This window comes from Camelina sativa, chromosome 20 (assembly GCF_000633955.1).
Source record: "Camelina sativa cultivar DH55 chromosome 20, Cs, whole genome shotgun sequence".
NCBI lineage: Eukaryota > Viridiplantae > Streptophyta > Magnoliopsida > Brassicales > Brassicaceae > Camelina > Camelina sativa.
The window spans coordinates 1,007,960-1,029,538 of NC_025704.1; the positions used below are offsets into that span (position 1 = coordinate 1,007,960).

The 21,579-nt window shown below is 35.7% G+C and overlaps 7 protein-coding genes and 1 long non-coding RNA gene across 10 annotated transcripts; 4 read left to right on the forward strand and 4 right to left on the reverse strand.

Annotated features, from left to right (window-relative positions):
* On the reverse strand, positions 485–922 carry LOC109131310. The gene has a single exon (XM_019242108.1). The coding sequence runs from the start codon at positions 835–837 to the stop codon at positions 643–645; it is 195 nt and encodes a 64-aa protein (XP_019097653.1). The 5' UTR covers positions 838–922; the 3' UTR covers positions 485–642.
* Positions 5,046–6,473, reverse strand: LOC104768488 (mediator of RNA polymerase II transcription subunit 7a). 3 transcript variants are annotated; one of them, XM_010492488.2, is made up of 7 exons: positions 6,354–6,473; positions 6,052–6,213; positions 5,907–5,976; positions 5,621–5,787; positions 5,458–5,531; positions 5,279–5,341; positions 5,046–5,147 (listed from the first exon to the last, which is right to left on the reverse strand). In XM_010492488.2, exons 2-6 carry the CDS (start codon positions 6,184–6,186, stop codon positions 5,281–5,283), a joined length of 507 nt encoding a protein of 168 aa, XP_010490790.1. In that variant the 5' UTR covers positions 6,187–6,213; positions 6,354–6,473; the 3' UTR covers positions 5,046–5,147; positions 5,279–5,280. The 3 variants fall into 3 exon arrangements, with proteins under 3 accessions (XP_010490790.1, XP_010490788.1, XP_010490789.1); XM_010492486.1 differs by lacking the exon at positions 5,046–5,147 and having other exon boundaries at positions 5,187–5,341; XM_010492487.2 differs by lacking the exon at positions 5,046–5,147 and having other exon boundaries at positions 5,187–5,341; positions 6,052–6,204; positions 6,354–6,470.
* On the forward strand, positions 7,148–8,329 carry LOC104768490. Its single transcript, XM_010492489.2, has one exon. It carries the CDS (start codon positions 7,329–7,331, stop codon positions 7,839–7,841), a length of 513 nt encoding a protein of 170 aa, XP_010490791.1. The 5' UTR covers positions 7,148–7,328; the 3' UTR covers positions 7,842–8,329.
* LOC104768491 lies at positions 9,475–10,449 on the forward strand. The gene is made up of 2 exons (XR_764242.2): positions 9,475–9,989; positions 10,060–10,449. It is a non-coding gene; the product is annotated as an uncharacterized LOC104768491 (long non-coding RNA).
* On the reverse strand, positions 11,058–12,584 carry LOC104768492 (polyubiquitin 11-like). Its single transcript, XM_010492491.1, has 2 exons — positions 12,396–12,584; positions 11,058–11,910 (listed from the first exon to the last, which is right to left on the reverse strand). Exon 2 carries the CDS (start codon positions 11,908–11,910, stop codon positions 11,218–11,220), a length of 693 nt encoding a protein of 230 aa, XP_010490793.1. The 5' UTR covers positions 12,396–12,584; the 3' UTR covers positions 11,058–11,217.
* On the forward strand, positions 13,157–14,583 carry LOC109131133 (uncharacterized protein At4g02000-like). Its single transcript, XM_019241745.1, has 2 exons — positions 13,157–13,447; positions 13,540–14,583. The coding sequence occupies exons 1-2, from the start codon at positions 13,157–13,159 to the stop codon at positions 14,068–14,070; spliced, it is 822 nt and encodes a 273-aa protein (XP_019097290.1). The 3' UTR covers positions 14,071–14,583.
* LOC104768494 (BTB/POZ domain-containing protein At5g03250) lies at positions 15,818–18,645 on the forward strand. The gene is made up of 4 exons (XM_010492493.2): positions 15,818–16,108; positions 16,426–16,495; positions 16,622–17,845; positions 17,926–18,645. The coding sequence occupies exons 1-4, from the start codon at positions 16,050–16,052 to the stop codon at positions 18,349–18,351; spliced, it is 1,779 nt and encodes a 592-aa protein (XP_010490795.1). The 5' UTR covers positions 15,818–16,049; the 3' UTR covers positions 18,352–18,645.
* Positions 18,612–21,013, reverse strand: LOC104768493 (laccase-11). Its single transcript, XM_010492492.2, has 6 exons — positions 20,820–21,013; positions 20,555–20,706; positions 20,219–20,463; positions 20,000–20,128; positions 18,983–19,906; positions 18,612–18,899 (listed from the first exon to the last, which is right to left on the reverse strand). The coding sequence occupies exons 1-6, from the start codon at positions 20,922–20,924 to the stop codon at positions 18,769–18,771; spliced, it is 1,686 nt and encodes a 561-aa protein (XP_010490794.1). The 5' UTR covers positions 20,925–21,013; the 3' UTR covers positions 18,612–18,768.

Here is a 21,579-nt window from a genome sequence, read left to right on the forward strand (position 1 = left end):
AAAAAAAAAAAAAAAAAAAAGAGTAGTAATGGAAGAGCAAAGAGTGGTTTGGATTGGTGAGACTGAAACGTAAAGCAAAAGTCACGTGGGGAAAATACATGTAAGATACGAGTATGACGCGGCTAATCCACTTAATATGCACGTGAGATTAATGTTTCACATTTACCTGATGTTCAGTGACGTCGTACACACTACACAATAATTTGCAGATACGTGTCTGTCTATATCAAAACATTGATTTTAGATTAGATTAGATTCTTGTGGTTGAGAAACTCATCTTCACAAAAACAAATTTAGCGGTGTGACTTAAATAGATTTTGGTTAATTTAAAGTTTAATCATTTTCAAAAATAAGAATATCTCTTCAACGTTCTATTGAAACACTTCAATTTATTGATTTTTTTTTAGATCGGCGCTCGGTTTAGAGTTAGAGGTCTAAACTTTAATTATCAACTCGAAAAATATTGACCATATGAGATTTGAAAGATCGATGAAAACTTTTTTTTATAAAGAACTGAGATTTGATTATACAAAATATACAATACAAAATCCCATGGTATACAATTATGTAGAAAAATTAGGAATCTATATCCAAAGGTCCAAGACCGGTGGTCGAGTAACAAAACGATCATCAAAAAGAATTTTACACGTCTTCGTTATCTTGTTCGTGATCGTCTTCCTCGGTCTCTCCTCCTTCTAAAATCGTCTCTAGGATCGGAGTAGTCGATGGCTTCGCCGGAGAAATTATCCGCGGTGGAATCGCCTCCATCCACCACGCCACATCCATCTTCACCACCACTGTCAGGTTCTGATCGCACCGAGTATCAAAGAAACACATATTCAAATCAGTCGATTTTTTTGAGACAGAAGTGATTCAATTTTTCTACTGTTTTTTTTTTGTTTTTTTATTTCTGAGTTTGGTACGTGTTATTGAACTGATATATATAGAGAGGAAACAGGTGTGGAGAAATGTGAAATAATGATGGGTTGACGTGAGAGTCGGACAAGTGGACGATCCACAATGTTGAAGTTAGTTGTTTGACTTGGTCTTATTTGCTAATAATAATAATAATGAGAACCAAAACAAGAATGTTCTAGAACCTGTTGTTGTCCTTGTTATAAACAATTGTCGGATGTGCAACACGTGTGTATCTTGCTGTCTCACACATCTCTATCTATGGTAAGATATTGTTTTCTGTCTATTCTAAGATATTTTACTATTTTTTATGCGTTATTATTACTAAAGACCAGATTTTTTTTAGGAGTCATTGGTTATCAGACAAAACACACATCAAGTCTTAAAGAGTGGCAAGTTTCTCACCAATTGTGTACGTCATAACGTCAACGCTTTTGGACGAATGTACAAACTCGTTTAGAGACCGCGACTTAGTTAAAACTTGTTAAACTTATGATAAACGACAACGTTTGAAGTTAGTCAGGCCCATGTTGAAGTGTATCATGGGCTCGTTCATAAATTTAGTTCTTATGGGCTCTCGAACTGAAACATTAGATCTTTAATATTTTTTATAAGACATTAGAAAGAGACCCATAATATCAAAGGCTTTTTACTGATTCATTTGGTAGTTTATCAATTTCGAATATCTTGATGCAATTTTTATTAGAAAATACACCAGAAACCAAAAAAAAAAAACTGAGGAGTAATAAAAGGTACATACATAACATTTTGATGACACTGGACTTAAATCGCTGGAAAACATGCCAAATGTAAAGTTGATCAAACATTAAAACTAAAGTTACAACAGCAATCAATTGATATATATTATATAATATGCCTTAACCTTTCCATATAATTAAGTTAATTAGACAATAAGTCAATGACCTGAAAAGGATTTGATAAGATAAGGATATTTGAAAGGTTCCTTTCATTCTTTTCCCCTTTCCATATGATTTTACCTGTGTGATTGATGATATTATGACATGTATAAGATGCATAACCAAAATAATAATAAAAACTTCCCTTGAATTAGTAGGTACCCATGTTGTCACTAGATGATTCTAAATTTTTACGTAGAAAATTAAATTATTTCTAGGGAATTATTGGGAACCTTGTGATCGAACATGTCACCTAAAAGTGAACTTATCACATCGCATTAAGTTTTGAACAAAATATGCTCATACTAACTTTTGATATATGTCAGAATTATGTTTCACCAATTGCGAGAATAAGGATTAGATGTCATTAAGCCAAATTCTACAAACGGAAAAAACTTATTTTTAGATAATTAAGACACTTTTAACTCTAGGTCGGAGACCAATTAAGTTAACTAGGTTTTGACAAATCACACATCTCTTGGATGACCAGATATTTAGTGCATAGATGATGAAGACATGAAACTATTGACCCAATAAAAATAATAATTGATAGATCATGTTGGTTATGGAATTTCCATTAAATGTAATTAAGAAAAAAAAAGAAACAAAATTCTACTTAGATTGTTGTATGTTTGTATTGTTTGATAATCTAGTAAGTCAAGTCTACCTAAAATTGAATTAAATGATAATCTGTTTAATAAACGACAAATCTACCATGTCATATGTTTTCTGATTTTTGTTTAAAGATCGATTTCCATTTTTAGAATATAACAGATACATAAAGATATACAATATGCTGATGACTACTTGACAAATATATGACATTTTTCCAACAATTATTTGTTCGGTGATAAAACAATAATAAACATCCTCAAAAGTAGAAAATATGCAACTAAACAAGTAAGATTACGATCATATGGCTGAACAATGTGGGATTTGATGTTTCTTAATTATGTTAGATTCTATCCATATATATGATATACATATATATGATATACAACGTATAAAAGACAATATGATATTTGTAAGAAGCTCGATTATCGATTATATTTTAATTTTTTATCAAAATAAAATAAAATAAGACTCCATTATTAACTTAGCTACATATTATGATCATTTGTTTTTTGCTCGGTACTTGTGTTTTGTAAGCATATCCAAAGCTCCAATTATGGAGAGGTCTAATCGGCCAATAATTAATCAATTGGCCACACTACTTCATTATTTAAAATTGCAATTGGTTCAACAGATACACGCTATCTTTGACAGTTATTTTATACTGTGATAAAGCAAGAAAACTTCATAATTTTAGCTGTGAGAAAAACAATGCAGTACTAGTACCAAAGGAAATAAACACATACTCTCTCTGTCTCACAAAGATTGATATTTTGGGATATATTTTTGTCCCACAAATATTGATGTTTTGCAAACTTCAAGAAGTAATCATTTAAAATATTAAAATTTTTGAATTGTTATTGGTTTATATTTTCTCTCTCTACCAAAAAGTAATTATAAATTAATTAACAAATAAAAACTAAAAATTTTCTTAATATGTGTGAAAGTCTCAAAACATCAATCTTCATGAGACAGAGGGAGTATATACAAGACCCGAAACTCTTTCCCTTCAACATAATGTAGCTAGTGTGTAGATAAAAAGTGAATCAATGTATACTTGGAATTTGTCTTCGTAAGCTAAAGTGAATAGTGAATACACATACATATCATATAAATTAAACAATAATATTGTACACTTTTAGCTAAATGTCTTAATTGCGCATGAATACATCTTCTATGAATTCACGCGGAATGGCATATATGATAATGCATGCAAGTTTTAGAATATAAGAATAAATAAAGTATCGTTAATGGTTATTATTATCTAGTTGTATTTTATAGAATTGGGAAATGTATTATAACTTTATAAGCAACTAATTATGAATTTAGCCTACTATCATATTATCATATCTGGCAGGCAGATACAATGCATTGGTCATTTATGTATACTGTTTACAGTAATGGCAATGAACGTTTTATACAAGTATATACTATATCGAAACAAAAATGTAAATGTTCTTATATATCTATGACCCTAGCTTAGCTAGCTAGAAAAATTATTCGAGTCCCCACATGTTTTTGTTAGTGATCAGATTAATGTCCAACAGATTTACCAATTATTCATATGTTTTCCTTTTTGTATAATAATATCATATAGAGTTTGTTTTGTTGTTGGTTATTGCATTTTCAATTTTGTTCCCTTGCTGGTCTTCTATGATCGGGTATAATAATTTTACCAACCAACGTAAATAATCAAGCATTTTTGTCCATTTTCGTCTTTTTAAAGATCAAGAGAATGAAAATATTGGGGGACCTGAGTGACGTGTCAAGATACCGACGCCTGAAATATCCAAAATTGTCAAAGTGAGATGAGGTCCAGTGGGCCAACTTATGTTGACAAGTGATATCTTACCTATTAGTGGCCCACGTGTCCTTTAACATCAGGTGTAGTTTTTATTATTATTATAAATAAAAATGAAATTATTAGAATTTTAAGAGAGTCATATCAAACAGCTGAACACAGAACACATAAAATTAAAATAATTTATATATCTTTATATTTTTTCCAGAAGCATTATCGTGTTTTTTTTGTTATATATATGGTTGATAAAAGAAAATTGATAACGAAAATGAGTCATTGTGGAAACAAAAACAAAAAATGCAATGAACAGTATCTAATTTTAATAGATAGGAACTATATATATATTTTATTTGCAGATAGAACTATTAAGTGAACAAAGTCATGTCTCTATTTAGTCCACGTGAAGTAATCCGACGTTTCTATTTTTTTTTTACTGAATAAGAGAGAGGCGAGAATGTATTTATTATCCGACGTGTCATTCAGCTTTGGACAATCCAATAATGTGTGTGTTCAGTAGCGAGAGTTCGGGCCATGTTCCCCTATGGACATTCCCACACTAGGTTTTCAAGAATACAAATGCTGCTATTTTAAAATATATAAGAAACACACAATAAACTTACATTTTTTGTTTTTGGATGACGATCGAACCAATTCAATTAGATATTGAATTACATCTGGTTAACAGTTTTGTTTTTATTTGTATATATCTATGGGTTTCTAAAACAATTGAAGAAAATTATTTTTTAAGTGTCAATCAACTGGTTAAATCAATTTCTTTATTCTATGATACTGACAGATCCATTCACATCAACTGTATTTCTATTTTTAAGATCATTGTATCACCGGTTTACTCCTCCCTTTTGCTTCAAAAGATAACCGGTCAGGTATGGTCTATTTTAATCCTGGCACAGTATTGGTTGATTGCCAAATTAAACATGGTGTGGTGGTGTCAACAACAATCACAATACGCTTCGAGGGTCAATAACAACAAGCATAACGCTAATTTACACAAAATGGGTAAAAAAGAACATACTTCTATTGTCCATCTAAAGTGACGAAAGCATCCTTCAGAAGTCGCTGTGCCTCTTCTCTCCTCCTGCGCACAACCAAAACATCAAACAGACCCATAAGAACTACCAACAAGCTTCTGAAGGAATCTTTATCAGAATGATGATATTGGCACAGCATTAAGCAGAAAGCATATATACAAACCTCTTAATGTCCTCCACAGCTTGTTTTCTCTGTTGAATTTGAAGTTCCATAATGTGAATAAGCGTAGCTCTCGCCTACACAACAAGAGAATCAATAAGCAAAAAAAAAAAAAAACAATAAAGATGAGTAATTTTGAAAGAAGATGAGATCTTTCAATTCATACTTGGTGAGGCCTCAAGGAATTGAGAAGGTGATGCAAATTCTTGAAGATTGAAGAAATGTCACCAATCCTCTTAGCATACTGAGAAGGTCTATCAACAAGAACATCAGCAAGCTCCAATATATGTAACTGTAGTTCTCTATTCAACGACCTGAGTTCCTTCTTGTAATCTACTATGCAAAAAGATAAAACTTCAAATCTATATCTTCAACAAAACAAAGAGGCGACTTCTAAAGATCATAACTTGAAAGGTTCTAGTAAGAGTTTAAGGAATGACATAACAACATACCAATATTTGAATCTTTGGGATAGAGTTGAGGCACTCCTTGTTCTTCTAAGCTTGGAAGAACATCTTCAGTCTATACACCAAAGAAATGTTAAAAACCCCATAAAGAGGGGAAAGAAAATGTGAAAGGAAACAGAAGGAAACTCACAGTATAGTTGCCACCGAAACAAACGTAGGTGCCTTCAATGGGAGGCGGAGGTTCAGGAGCAGAGTTAGGGTTTTCTGAGTAATCCTTGTAGAGTCTGTAATATGGAGGAGGAGGCGGATACGTAGCTGTAGCCATCCTCTCTACAGATCCAAACTGAAAAAACTAAGCAAAAATCAAAAATTAGGGTTTTCTAATCAAAGCAACGAACGATTCAATCCCAAATCTAAGACTTTGATCGAATGATTCTGGGTGAAGATTGTAACAATTGAAAGGGAGAAACTAGGGTTTATATGGACACGAACCTCTTTGGGAATAAAGAATCGAACTGGAAACCACACGAGGAAGAAGATCGAAGAAGCTTGATTTTGCTTTGGAGAAGACGACGCAGACCAAGGCGATCAAAAAATAAAAGAGTGACAATAACGGTTTGGGTTTCTCTTAAATATTCTGGGTTAAAATTGGTTCAATCGAACGGTTCGGTTTGGTTTGTTGGTTTAATGTGATAAGGAGTACTATTTGCTTTTGTTGGGTTGTTTTTGTTGTTACCCGTTGAGGTTAATGTGGTCATGTGTCGACATTCGATTTCTAGTGTTTAAATGTGATTAACAACCCCCAATACATAGTAAAAGTTATCATAAAATAACATATTGGTTAATTTAATTGAGAATCAATCAAAAATTCTTATTTCTGTATTCTAGATTTTGTAGTTAATCAGAAATAAAATGACACTGAAAAATCTTTAAAAAGCTTAATAATACCAAAATTTAATACAAAATTACAATAATCATAACAATAAATTTCAGAAAAACATATAAACAAATTTTCATATCTTCCAAAATTTAATTTTGAGATAACATGAATCCAATTATTTTAATTAAAGGTTGATTAGGTGAACGTAAAATTTCATTAACATCATCATTTTGATAACAACTTCTATATTTTTTTTTACTTTTTACTATTTTTTTCTTTTTAAAAATTAAAACAGTGGGAGAGAGAGCTCACGATAAGAACGTGAGACTGACACACCTTATAAAAACCCTTCTTTTTTTTTTTCTTCTATTATATCTTCTTTGTCCTTTTGTGGTCTACTGTGTAAGTCGTAACTCACATAAGTTAACCCCTCCCAATAAGCTTATCTCTTTACCACATTTCTCTATAAAAATGATCTTCTCTTCTCCTTCAATCCCAAAAAAATTTCACAAAAACAACCCTTTCAAAATATTTCGACAAAGCAAGCTGATCAAAACCCATATTTCAGTTTTTTTTTTGTTTCATCAATGGCGTCAAGGAAGCTTTTTTTTGTCAAGCCTAAATACATCTACCCAGAACCAGAACCAGTTATGTCGGATGAGAATGTCTTTGAGTTCGACGAATCTGATATCCATAATTTAGGCGATCACCAGCTGCAGAATTCGTTTGAGGCCAAGAGATCAATATCAATCTCTCGGTTACGGAGAAAACCGGCGAAAACCGGAGATTTTATCGGTTCTGATAACCGGAATATTACAAAAACCGGTTCGCTTCCGGTTAATATCCCCGACTGGTCTAAGATCTTGAAAAGTGAGTATAGAGGTCATGCGATACCTGACGATGACAGTGACGACGACGAGGAGGAGGATGATGATGATGTCAACGAAGGTGGACGTCGGATCATTCCGCCGCACGAGTATTTAGCAAGGCGGAGAGGATCGTCGTTCACGGTGCATGAAGGAATCGGTGGTACGGCGAAAGGAAGAGATCTAAGGCGATTGAGGAACGCGATTTGGGAGAAGATTGGGTTTCAAGATTAGTACTAATGTAATTTAATTAATTATAACTCCTATTATAGGTAAATATAGATATGTTAATCTAGTAATTAGCAATTACTTAGATCTTAAGTAAGGACGACTTCGTGTTTTTTATTGGGGGAGGCATCGTTATATAGTTTTGGTCCGGTCCGAAGGAGAATTTTTCGATTTCCTTTTTTTTTGTTTTTTTTTTTGCTTATTTCGTTCTTATATTTTTCTTTTTTTTTGTTCTGAAGTTTTGGGTTTTTAATTTTTGATCATCGTCTATATTTCTTTTTTTTTGGGGGTTATGATAAATAATAGTTTTTTTTTTTTTTTTACTTCCCTAGCACTCGTTTCATAATAAATGCACTATTAAATAAGATGAATGCCTAAGTGGTCGGTAAAAAATTAATAGATAAAGTCATATTGTAGATTATGGAGCATGTATAAAAGTAACAAAACGATATAATTATTATATCATATATACAGAAAGGTTCATTATTGAACGACCGTGAGACCCAAACAAAACCAAATTTTAGGTTTGGATTTTTCATTTGTTTTATTACATAAGGACAATGGGAAAAAAAAAATTGATAAACGAATATTAAAAGATTTATATTGAATTCTTTGAGCTAAGACAATGTGTATAGTTAGATAACAACTACGAATTCGGTTTTAATTCAACGTGATTATATATTCTCGAAAAACCAACCAACAAAAACTGGATTAGTCACCCCAACATTTAACTAAAAGTCTCCATAAAAACATCTCTTCAAAAGTCATAAGTATATCTCAAGTGTCACGTCTTATGAAGGTGAACCATATATATAAAGTTCGACTATAAATGGCAGGCTTTAAAAAGTCTTTAGCAAGAAATGATGTGTTTGATTAACAATTAAAAAAAAAAAAGAAGAAGATATGATGTGTTTTTCGTATTTTTCATTTCCACAAGAATCATAGAAAAACTTAAATACATTTTAAAAGTTGATTTGATATTTATTTTCATAATATTTGTTATTAAAAAGTATAATCATACATTCAATGTATTGGCATCACTATTTCTGTTGTCTCCCACTTTCTGCTATGCTTTTGTAACAACAGTCCAAGATCTGGAATCATTTATATTTTTTTTCCTATAGCAAATATTAAGAAAATAAATATCAAAAACATTGTACAATCCTTTTGTTTTGGTTAATTTTTCCAATTTTCTCTATTCCTCTCGTTAATACGCATAACCTGTTTTCGTAAGTTTGGTAGTGCATATTATTACTATTTTTCATTTCAAACAACCAATCCAATGGTTGAAACTAGTTAAAACCTGATAGTTATATCAAAAACTCACTAAAAATTGCAAACGCAAACCTAAAATTATGTGACAATTCAGGCTTGGGAAAACAATTTAGTTTGGTAAGCATTTAACCAGAAAACATGAGCCATCAAAATCGTGAGGGAATATGTTGAATGTGGAGATGTGGCTATCTCACACACTATTGCACACACAAAGATGCAGTCAAGTGGCGGCAAACAGGCGGCGCCCTTAGTTTGGTATGAAATGAGACAATTGTTTTGGGAGTGGACTGTTGGTGTTGCGATAGATATTCACAAAAATATATCTAGTTATGTTAAACACTACTGTCAAATAGTTGTGGCCATTTAACTTTTCTTACCCAAAAAAAAAGAAAGAAAGACAAGATAATAAGAAGTGAAAAACTCTATTATACATATTCATTTGATCAATTATTTTCTCTAGGCCTCGGCAATCGGCATAAACCGAATGAACCGAAAATTTCGGTTATCGGCACCGAATGTGAGAGGGGAATCAAACCGATCGGCGAAATTATTTTGGTACTTCGGTTATTGATTCGGTTCGGTTCGGCGAGCTATAACCGATCGGTTTTTCTTAACCGAGATATATATTTCCCCAAAACTCTCATTAACCCTAATCCCCTTTATTTCTTCTCCTCTCTTCTCCGTCTTCGACCTAATGCCTCTCTCTCTGCGAAAATTTCATACCCATGAAGGCGAATAGCCGAGAATTAGAAACTTCAATCACTCATCATCATCCTCTTCTCGTCTCTTCTTCATACAACTCCTCTTCACCTCAATTTTGATGTAGATAATCATCTCTTTATTTGTCGAGTACAAATCCTAATCGGGAATTCCAGTCTGGTAAGCTCTTCTTCTTTTGTCATGAATCTTCTAATATTAGTGGGGATGATGATAGATTACATGTTGTTAGATAATTGTAGGTCACAGATCTCGTCCCGTATAGATTTCCTTATCACAAGCTTCATCGTCGGGTGTAGATCTCATGGCTAGCGAGACGAACGGCGGGTAACAAGTCTCCTGAGCACAGTTATCGTCCGCCGTCGCAGTACCGTCACCGTCGCAGCGGCACCTCATCCTTTTTGTCGAAACCCTAATTGTATAATGGATTTGGGCTTGTCAATAGATTAGATTTAGGCTATTATCAGTATTTTTATTAGGCCCATTATTTTGTTATCTAGGCCCGCTACTTTGTTGGGTAAGGTTTTGTTTATCCAGCTTAATTTTTTGTTATTTTCATCTAATTCGGTTCGAATTAACCGAATTAAAAGTACAATCGGTTAATTTCGGAATTGATTTTTAATCCAATAACCGAACCGAATAAACCGAGTACCGTATAACCCGAACCGAAACTTTATTCGGTTCAATTCGGCATAATTTTCAGATAACCGAAATTTTAAAAAACCGAATAAACCAAACCGAATAACCCGATTAAACCGAATGCCCTCCACATCTTGTTGTTTATATATGTAAGAGTCCTCTTTTTCTTGTATGATAGTAGGGTGTACTACCTCATTTTCTTCTCCTAACCTATCACCATATGTGGTACAAGAGTCTTAAGTCTAACACCTCATTTTCTTCTTCTAGCTAATATTGTGATATGAGCCAATACTTGAATTACTAAAGTGCAAAATAATCTCTTAGCTCACATCAAAGGCCAAAATAACTGTAAGGATTGACATCATATATCGCGTGTTACAATAGCAAAACTCTATAGAACACCCTCACTCAATCTTTAAAGTGTAGTGAAGCATATATCCTCCTACTAATAACTCTTTCACCACTTTTTCAACATCGTCTCCACTTGATCATATGTTGGCTTCTACTTTTTCGATTTGTTTTTTGTTTGCTCGACATCATTAATTTAGTAAATGCAATATAGACTAATTTCTAATTTTCTAAGGAAACCGATGATTAACATGCACTTGGATTATTATTACTGAATGTTGAAACACAAGGCCCGATTACGAGCCCAACCAAAAGGCTCATAAGAAATAAAACTAAACCAGGCGAACATCACCTCCCAAGTGCATAATACTTGAACCACCACTTTCAATCAGATCACAACAGCTTACAAGCTTCCACCACGAAGACGAAGAACCAAGTGAAGAGTTGACTCCTTCTGGATGTTGTAATCTGCAAGTGTCCGACCATCCTCGAGCTGCTTACCAGCGAAGATGAGTCTCTGCTGGTCCGGGGGGATTCCCTCCTTATCTTGGATCTTGGCTTTGACGTTGTCAATGGTGTCTGAGCTCTCAACCTCGAGGGTAATGGTCTTGCCAGTCAAAGTCTTGACAAAGATTTGCATACCACCACGAAGACGAAGGACAAGGTGAAGGGTCGACTCCTTTTGGATGTTGTAGTCAGCAAGAGTCCTTCCGTCTTCAAGCTGCTTGCCGGCAAAGATAAGCCTCTGCTGATCCGGAGGAATTCCTTCCTTGTCCTGGATCTTAGCCTTGACGTTGTCAATAGTGTCAGAGCTCTCAACCTCCAAAGTAATAGTCTTGCCGGTAAGAGTCTTGACAAAGATCTGCATACCACCTCTCAAACGAAGAACCAAGTGGAGGGTCGACTCCTTCTGAATGTTGTAATCAGCCAAGGTACGGCCATCTTCAAGCTGTTTACCGGCGAAGATCAATCTCTGCTGGTCCGGAGGAATACCTTCCTTGTCCTGAATCTTTGCCTTGACATTGTCGATGGTGTCAGAGCTCTCAACCTCGAGAGTGATGGTCTTGCCAGTGAGTGTTTTCACGAAAATTTGCATCTGAAAAATAAAAAGCAAACAGAGATCAGGTCAGCAAACATACGAAACCATATCATAACAACAACAAAGATAAATCAAATAGAATCGAATAAAGACACACAATTGAATTAGATTGAATAATTTTCTATGAGAATTTCAAAAAATCAAGCAAGAATTTGAAGCAGATCTACACGAAATCTTTATCATCGGAACGAGAAAACGCAAGAATCGAATAAAGAAAACTCAAAATTGAATAGATTACCCTCAAAAACCCTAATTTTCTATGAGAATTTCAAGATCAAGCAAGAAATTTTAACAGATCTATATGTTTTAATAACTCTCAATCGAAACGAGAAATCGTAATAAAGAATTCAACAACAAGCAAATCCTACGAGCAACGAATAGAGATTCAACAAAATCAAAAGAAGATTCAATAACACCCAAAAGACCAAATCGAAAAAAATCAGATGCGATATCAAAACAAACGAATCAGAAGAAACACACACCTTGAAAGAGTCGTCGGAAGAGAGAGTTGTAAAAGATTTGCCGAGATCGACGGTTTAGGGTTTGGGGAGAGTATTGAAGAATCAGAGAAAGACGAAGGGATAATTATGAGATCCTTCGAAGGAAGCTCTTCTCTTTATAGCCTTCACAATTTAATATCTTTCGCCAAATTAACAAAAAAGAAAAAAGGAAAAATATAAAAAACAAAATAGTAAAATATCAGTTTTTAGGATTATTATCATCACGAAACTAAAGGAAGGAAGTATATGACACGTGTCAAATTCACTATCGTTCGTTTTGTAGAGACCGACTCAACTGGAAACATCCTAACCTAATAATGGGGTGGATGGATTAGGTTTGCTTCTTCTTTTTCTTTTTTTCTTTTTATTGTAATTTCTATTTTTTCAATTAATTGCTTTCTATTTTCTAAGATGATAAAAATAAGAAATAGTAAAACTTTTTTTGTTTTTCATCGTTAGAATGGTTTATATTCTGACTTTCAGAAAAAAAACAAATCTAGAAGATTTTTTGATTCTAAAGCGGTGATTATCTTGGTTTCTTAATCTTTTCTCTTCCTTCCTTAGAAGTTTTGACTCAGTTCCCACAAAAAAGTCTTATCTTCTTTGACCTTCTTCTCTCCTTATCTCATATTTTCTAGTCCTATTTTAACTTATTCCCTCTTAGTCACCCATATATATTACCACCCTCTCTCGCTTCTCTTTCCTTAGTAGTTACCCTTTCTCTCGTTTTTTATTTATCTATCATGGCTGATGAACTTTGGAATGATCTTCAATATATGGTTCTTGGTCGTGATGATCCGGAACTGTTTATTCCTAGTTCAGCTTATGATAGTGCTCTGGCAAGGAATAGACGCAGCCTTATTGGGCGTCTGCTTAACCCTACTCTCCAAGACCGTGGGCGTGTCTTAACTGCCCTACCTGCTCAATGGGAGCTTTACGACAGGGTGCACGGTCGAATTCTGGATGATAGTTATGTTCAATTCAGGTTTAGTTCAGAGAGTGACTTAGCCTCTGTTCTCAGAAGGGGACCCTGGGTGTTTGAAAAATGGTTTGTTGCTCTTCAAAGGTGGGAAGACTTTCCTGGAGAGGATTTCCTTACATCTATTGACCTGTGGGTTCAAATCAGAGAAAGGTCAGATTTGAAACTGGAGAAAGAGCCATGATAGGTTTTGAGTATGAAAAACTCAAAAAAGTATGCACCAACTGTTGTTGCTTCAATCACGACTTGGCTCACTGTCCGTATCTTGCTCCTCCGGCTTTTGATGATGATTACCTCGATGTTCCTCTGGCTCCTGGTCAGGAAGAAGAAGTGTTATCCGTTCACAACAGCTGTAATGGAGACATTAAATCAGATCAGAGCTCCGCAATCTCTTCCTATTCCCCTATCTCTCAGCCGCCGAGACCTGCTTCTCCAGCGCCGAATCTTGAGGAGTTTTTAGCTGCTAACCCTCTCCAATGTTTCCCGTCTTCAAGTTCAGCCTCCATCAAAATCTCATCAGATTCTCTGTTTTCTAAAACTGGAAATCCAAAAGAAAATTATGAAATTGGTGAGAGCTCGAAGAGGAAAAAAGGGAAACAGGTGCACATGGAGACTGATAGGAACACACGTCAATGCAGAAAGGATCCAGGACTGAGGTTCTATCCGGTTTTACCATAAACCTCTAAGGAAAATGATTAACAAGTCAGGAATCTCAGGAACTAATAGCCTTTATTTCTGAGATTCTTCTTTTTGGTTTAATCCTTTTGTAGGATGTGTCTTGCTTTAGTTTTTTTTATGTTGACAATGGTGTTTGGTTCACCTCTTGGTGCCTTGGCTATGGTTATTTTGATGAAGGTAAAGGTCGTGGAAGAAATTCATGAAGACCTTTGATGACTGTTTTTTGAAGATGATGTGGTGAGATGTAAGGTTCTGTCATTCCTCTTTACTTATGAAGTATGCTTTAAGACCGGCTGCAATGAATTACATTGTTTTGATGGTCTTAATGAGAGAGTGATGAAGACAGACTTACTTCACTAGCATCTACCTTATTTTAGCAGTTATGTTGTAGTTTAAATCTGCTGTGTTTCCAAGCTTGTTGTAATAACTTGACTCTCCAACTTGGTTTCTTCTCTGATGAATGTAACAGTATAAGCTCATATATAAGATGAACTTTTTGGAAAAAAAAAAAAAGATGATAAAAATAAGAAAAAAGTACAAAAATATTCTTTCCATTAAGACAATGTCTTGGTTCACCCAACACAATAAGCATAAGCAATCATAATTATATGGTGGATAGGAATACTATATTAACCATTTTTAATTTTTAATACTTTGTTTGATTACGATAGTTTATTTTCTTGATTAGCATATTAATATTTGGCATAAAGAATTCCAATCTACCATTGACTAAAAAATAAGGAAATTTACCTACCAAATTTTTGTAAAGTTGAATAATTCCAAAAAAATAAACTTAGTTGTTAAGAAAAAAAATCAAATTTTAGGAAAAGGTCAATAATTAGAAGATCTATATGTTTTTATTATAGTATGATTTAAGTTCTTATCTGCTTTTATTTTATTTTTGATAAAATCTACTTATTTCTTTTTTCTAGAAATTAATATTTTTCTAACATTATTATATTACTTTCATCAAAAATAAAAGATAATTTGTTCAGGCTGAAATTTCTGAAAGGCCTTTACGTGTTGAGTAGGTCGAGCCCAAAGAGGCAAAGAGGCAAAGAATCTCGAAGCTTTTCTTATTTTATTTTGTTTAGTCATTGGCCCATTAAGAAGCTGCTAATATGTTGTAAGTGTTAACTTACTAATAACCAATGGTGAGTTCTACACTATATAGTCTATATCTAACCTAAGTTTGAATGTTTGATAAATACTATTACTACTCATATAGTATATATGTCATGTGTATCAGTATAATATTCATAACATTTTTGCGTACAATCTAAGAGTTTCCTAGGTAAAACTTTAACGAGTATTTCAATTCTAAGTATTACTCTATTATTTTTATCAATGCAATTTGTGGTTAAGAAATCGATGGCTGCTGCGTAGGTGACGATGAGTTGTTGCCTAACATTTATACTTCAAAATAGGGACCCAAACAACATTGCATTTGTCTGTAATTAATTAATTACCTACAAACATTATATCTTTATCATTGAAATTTGAAAGGTATACTATAGTATGTATGTAACTAACATTAAATGATTGTGGTACATTAAACCGAAAAATTGTTGAATCGGACAAACAGGTGAAATTAAATGCCGGTTTTGGGGTTTCATTTGTTGAACAAGATGAGTATTACATTAAACCGAAAAATTGTTTAATCGGACAAACCGGTGAAATTAAATGCCGGTTTTGGGGTATCATCGTTGAACAAGATGTGTGTATTGAAGTATTCAAGAGACGAAAAATTCACAAGTCCAAGACCCATCTTTTTCTCCTCACTCTTCTGCTACAGACTCGGACTCGTTCTCTTTCTCTCTCTCTCTCTTCCTGTAGAATTTGCTAAAAATAGAGATGAGTATCTCTGTCCAACTATTATTCATGTATCTCACTCTCTTTCCTCTACCTTCTCTTCTTCTCTGTTACTACTACTCTGTTTCATTACCAACTCATACTCTGAGATTGCTTTCTCTTCCAACATGGCGTTTATGAGACTTGGCTCCAAATCCGAAGCTTTCCATCGTGAAGGCCAAACCTGGTACTCTTCTTTCTCTGCGCTATATAATATAGGTCTTTTAGTTTCCGGTTCCGAGATGGGTTTCTCATGATGAGTGTCGTTGATTTCTCTTGAGTTTGTGTAATCAAGCTCTCGTCTTTTTACTTCTTTTTGTTGAAATCGAGATGGCTTCTTCTTATTAGAATCATTAGTCATGGTTTCAATTTTTAAAAATCATAACTTTGTGAATTTCAAGAATATAGCTAGCTCTGATTGATGTGTGATGTACAATAATCAAATTTGTACGGAGAAGTGTTCTGTTTTTGGGTGATGTTTTATGTCTCTCGTCTTGTCTACAGGCTTTGCACCACCGGACTCGTGAGTGATGTTACCATAGAAGTTGGAGACATGAAGTTTCATCTCCACAAGGTTAAAAATTTCTTTATCTTCATTGTTTTTAAGTCCTAGATTTGATGTAATTGCGTAAATGTGGAAGCTTGATGATTGAACTAGGTTGGTTTCTAATTGTGTAATGTGTTTTTGATTTGTGTGTAGTTTCCATTGCTCTCTAGAAGTGGGCTTCTTGAAAGGCTAATCGAAGAGTCTTCCACTGATGATGGATCAGGCTGTGTTTTGAGTTTAGATGAGATACCAGGAGGCGGCAAAACGTTCGAGCTTGTGACCAAATTCTGCTACGGTGTGAAGATCGAGCTTACTGCTTTCAATGTTGTTAGCCTTAGATGTGCAGCTGAGTACCTTGAGATGACTGATAACTATGGAGAAGGGAATCTTGTCGGTATGACTGAGACTTTCCTCAGTGAAGTGTTTGGAAACTGGACAGACTCGATCAAAGCTCTTCAGACTTGCGAGGAAGTGACCGAGTACGCTGAAGACCTTCACATTATCTCCAGGTGTGTTGATTCTTTGGCTGTCAAAGCCTGTGCTGACCCGAGCCTTTTCAACTGGCCTGTGGGAGGAGGAAAGAGCGCTACAAGCGGGCTGAACACAGAAGATGAATCGCATTTGTGGAATGGAATCTCTGCTTCCGGAAAGATGCTTCAACCTACTGGTGAAGACTGGTGGTTTGATGACGCTTCGTTTCTCAGCTTGCCTCTCTTCAAAAGACTCATTACCGCTATTGAAGCACGTGGTATGAAGCTCGAGAACGTCGCTATGGCGGTTATGTACTATACAAGGAAACATGTTCCTATGATGAATAGACAAGTAACCATGGATGAGCAAGTGATTGAGACACAGAACCCTTCTGAAGAAGACCAAAAAACTTGTCTTGAGGAGATGGTCGGGTTGCTTCCTAGCAAGAAAGGTGTAAACCCGACCAAGTTTCTTCTCAGGCTGCTTCAAACTGCAATGGTGCTTCACGCAAGCCAATCTTCAAGGGAGAATCTGGAGAGAAGAATTGGAAATCAGTTGGACCAAGCTGCTCTAGTTGATCTTCTTATACCAAATATGGGATACTCTGAAACGCTTTACGATGTTGAATGCGTTTTGAGAATGATCGAACAGTTTGTTTCTTCAACCGAACAAGGAGGTATCGTCCCTTCTCCTTGCATCATTGAAGAAGGACAATTGGTGAAGGATGGAGCCGATTTGCTAAGTCCAACAACGTTAGTGGCAACTTTGGTCGACGGTTATCTCGCTGAGGTCGCACCTGATGTTAACCTGAAGCTGGCGAAGTTCGAAGCCATCGCTGCTGCAATTCCTGACTATGCAAGGCCACTAGATGATGGAATTTATCACGCCATTGATGTCTACTTGAAGGTTATAAAACTTCTGTTTTATAAGTTTTTAACCAATAATAGAGTTGTTGAGATTTTGATGTATTTGCAAATTTTTGGCAGGCTCATCCGTGGATTACGGATTCAGAGAGAGAGCACATATGTAGACTCATGAACTGCCAGAAGCTCTCATTGGAAGCTAGCACGCATGCGGCTCAGAATGAGAGGCTGCCTCTTCGTGTGATAGTTCAGGTTCTCTTTTTCGAACAGCTTAGGCTCAGGACATCTGTATCTGGCTGGTTCTTCGTCTCTGAGAATCTTGACAACCCTGAGAACCCAAATGGCGGCAATGGGGGCTTACTTAAACCCAGAGGTGAGAGCGTAAGAGAACGAGTTTCTGAGCTGGAGAAGGAGTGTGTGAACATGAAACAAGAGCTGCATAAGCTGGTGAGGTCGAAAAGAAGCTGGAAGAATTTTACCAGGAAACTTAACTTCAAGAAGAAATCAGAATGCTGCAAGCCCAAGGATCAAGCAACTCCAGCTATTTGAGCTCGTTCCATGGATCAAACTCCTCTGTTTTAATTAAGGCAGAACTACTAGTATTCTCTTCTCTCTTTTGTTCACGTAGGTAGAAAAGATCAGAACCTCCAGATACTGAGTAATCGTTTAGATTAGCTTTGTTTTTTCTGGTTCTTGATGATACTCTCTGTTTTCTCTTAGTATCTCGCTAAGAGTTTTGATGCTTTTAAGATTCTGCTGTCAGTGACTTTACTGCAGAAACTTGGAATTGTTCGATAAAACAAGAACTCTTGTAGGAAAACATTAATTTCATTTCTTAAGCAATTGCAGGGTGGTATTGTGCAGCCCCACAGGAAACAATCTCAGACACAAATCAACAGAAGGGAAATACAATCAACAAAGAATATCATCAGCACAAACAGAACGAAGTTTTCAAATCTCAGATTCTTAACAGGAAGGATAGTCTTTAGGCGGTGGTAGAACAGAAAGCTCAGGTGTGTTCCCGTTCTCGACGACAAAAGCCATCTTCAAACCCCACATTGTATGGACTTCCAAGTGACAGTGCATAAACCAAACACCTACAACAACCAACATATGCATTGATCAGTTTGATCTGCTTATCATATCATCATATATGTGTTTTAACAGATCTATATCATACCTGGATTATCAGCTCTGAATCTAATGGCAGCCCAACCACCGGTAGGTACTCCAACAGTGTTTCTCTCTGGCGGGTCAATGAGATTGAACTTAGCTGGATCTTTCTTGGGATCAAAGTTTCCAACACCGGTTCCAACTACAAAGAAGTTGTAGCCGTGAAGATGGAAAGGGTGTGACTCAACGGTTAGGAGATTGGTGTCTTGCAATACAAGCTCAATCGTAGTATTGAACTTAACTCGGCTCAGTCTAGTCCCCGTAGATGTCTCGAGGTTAGCAGTGAGCGGCACACCAGTGTAGTTAAACGCTTTAGGAGGTCTGTCTGGGAAATCAGTTCTGAAAACTCCAGAGATGTTGGAGTAATGAGCTTTCAAGAGCGCGATCTTAGGCATAATGAACGTGACGTTGTTTATAGAAGCTGCTAGATTCGTCCCGTTCACACAAGTCGGGCACGCGTTGATACCTAACCCGATCGTGTAGAACAGTCGTCTGTCAACTTTTAAAGGTACAAGCGCGGGAAAGTTAGGTGTGTTGAGACTCTTGAGCTTTCCGTTATAGTCCAAAGCGAATGACGTGTCGTTAGGCAAAGGAAGCTTTGGTAAAATTGGTATGACCGTGTTTGGTACGCCTTTGTATTGAAGTATCGCGGTTACGGTTTTGTTGTCTACGGATACTGGAGCGTCCATGAACGGACTAGCTGCCATGAAGTAACGGTTTGGTGAACGGTCGGTTTTGACTAGAACATTTGTGGTTTGACCTGGTCCGAGTAAAATGGCTTTGGTTGTGAACGGTTTAGTGTAAACCGCATCGATTTCAACCACGGTCATGTTGTGTCCCGCAATCCCGAAAAATAGCTCGTCGTTTAACGCTGCGTTGATGATCCTTAGAAGGTATGTTTTGCCCGCTTCGACCTCTACCACGAACGTGTCTGAGAAAATTATACGGTAAAAAATATTTATAATTTATTTTGATCCGAGAGGTCCGGTCCGGTACGATAACAAACGGTTATGAAAAGGCTTACGTTTCTCGGAACACGGAAAGAGTGGTCCTGGTTTCCCGTTGATGGTATGAGCATCCGACATCGGAGGTGGTGCGCCCAATTGGTTGGCTTGGTTAACCGCAGTCTCAATGTCTTTGTTCCACCATTCTCCTACAATCACATAACAAACCCGGGGGATTAAGAATTAATTAAAAACGTAGATTAGTCTAAACCGAACCAGTTCTAGTTATTTTCTCTAACCGAGGATTATGTTGGTTTCTTGGTATGGCTGTGGGAACGGATACGGTTTTCCCGGTTGAGGCAAGATGACGATAGCTCCGTACACAGTAGCTCGTAGCCAGAGGATATGTGCGTGCCACCAGAGGGTTCCTCGTTGTCCAGTCACATTGAAATCATAAACGTAACTCTGTCCAGTTTGGATCGGGCACTGAGTTATGTATGCTGGACCGTCCGCCCAACCGTTCCGGTACTGTTTAAGCCCATGCCTACAAGAAACAAAAACCGTTAATTTTTTGAATCACAAAGATTGACTAAACCGGTTAGGCCGGTTTGAGACGTAGGAAAGAGATGTTTTACCAGTGGATGGACATGTTGTATTGTACATGATTGGTTACGTTGATGATGACTCGATCACCTTCTCTTGCGTAAACCGTAGGTCCAGGAAACATTCCGTTAACCGTGACAATCGGTTTAGCATTGCATATCCGGCTTACGTTCTTCACTTGAACCTGTTCCATAATTCCCAAACGTTAGTAATTACAAACAAGAAAATTACATATCTAGTGGAACTCAAATAAATGTATATTGAGTTTTATAATAAACCGGTTTATCGAACACCTACATCGAATTGGTACTTCTTCACCGCCGCATCCACAGGAGATTGACCAAGAAACCCAAGAATGTAAAAGAATAGAAAGAGAAAACCGGGGTTCCGGATTAACTTCATTTCCGGTTCACTCTTCCGGTTTGATGCAATGATGAGATATTTGTATTAAATCTTCTATTGCCTTTTGGTTGGTTATACAAGTTGTATTGAAGAAATTGTAGCTGGTTACAAATGCTTATATAGTGGCATAAATGCAAACAAAAGGTTGGTGAATCCCTCATAATAATATTCTTAGAAAAAATAGTCTCTATAGGTTTACAAATGAGGAAATAAAAATATGAAAAATGCGTAAAATACATTATTAAGAAAAGCTTAGAAAAAAAATATAGAAATGGAAGAAGAAGGCTTGTAAGCAACTTTCTGAAAGACGTTGGCGAATCAGCGTAACGTTTGTTAATAATATGGAGTACCTTCGAAGTTGATATCTCAGCTTTATATTAATGTTTTTGACTTTTCGTTTCACAATGAAAAATAATACAGTAAGAAACACCAATAATTATTTCGGTTTTAAGTCTCTCCAATTCAATAAAGATTTATAGACGCCTACCTGTATATACTTGTTTTTTGTTATGCCAAAAGGGATCCCTCAAGTTCGATATCGGAGGTATCAACTTCTTTTCAAAAATATCTTCTTTTTTTGTTTTATCTTTAAATTTCTGAAAACTTGCTTTGCAGTAACACGTTGCTTAGCCATTCGTTTAGTTTGTAAATTTTA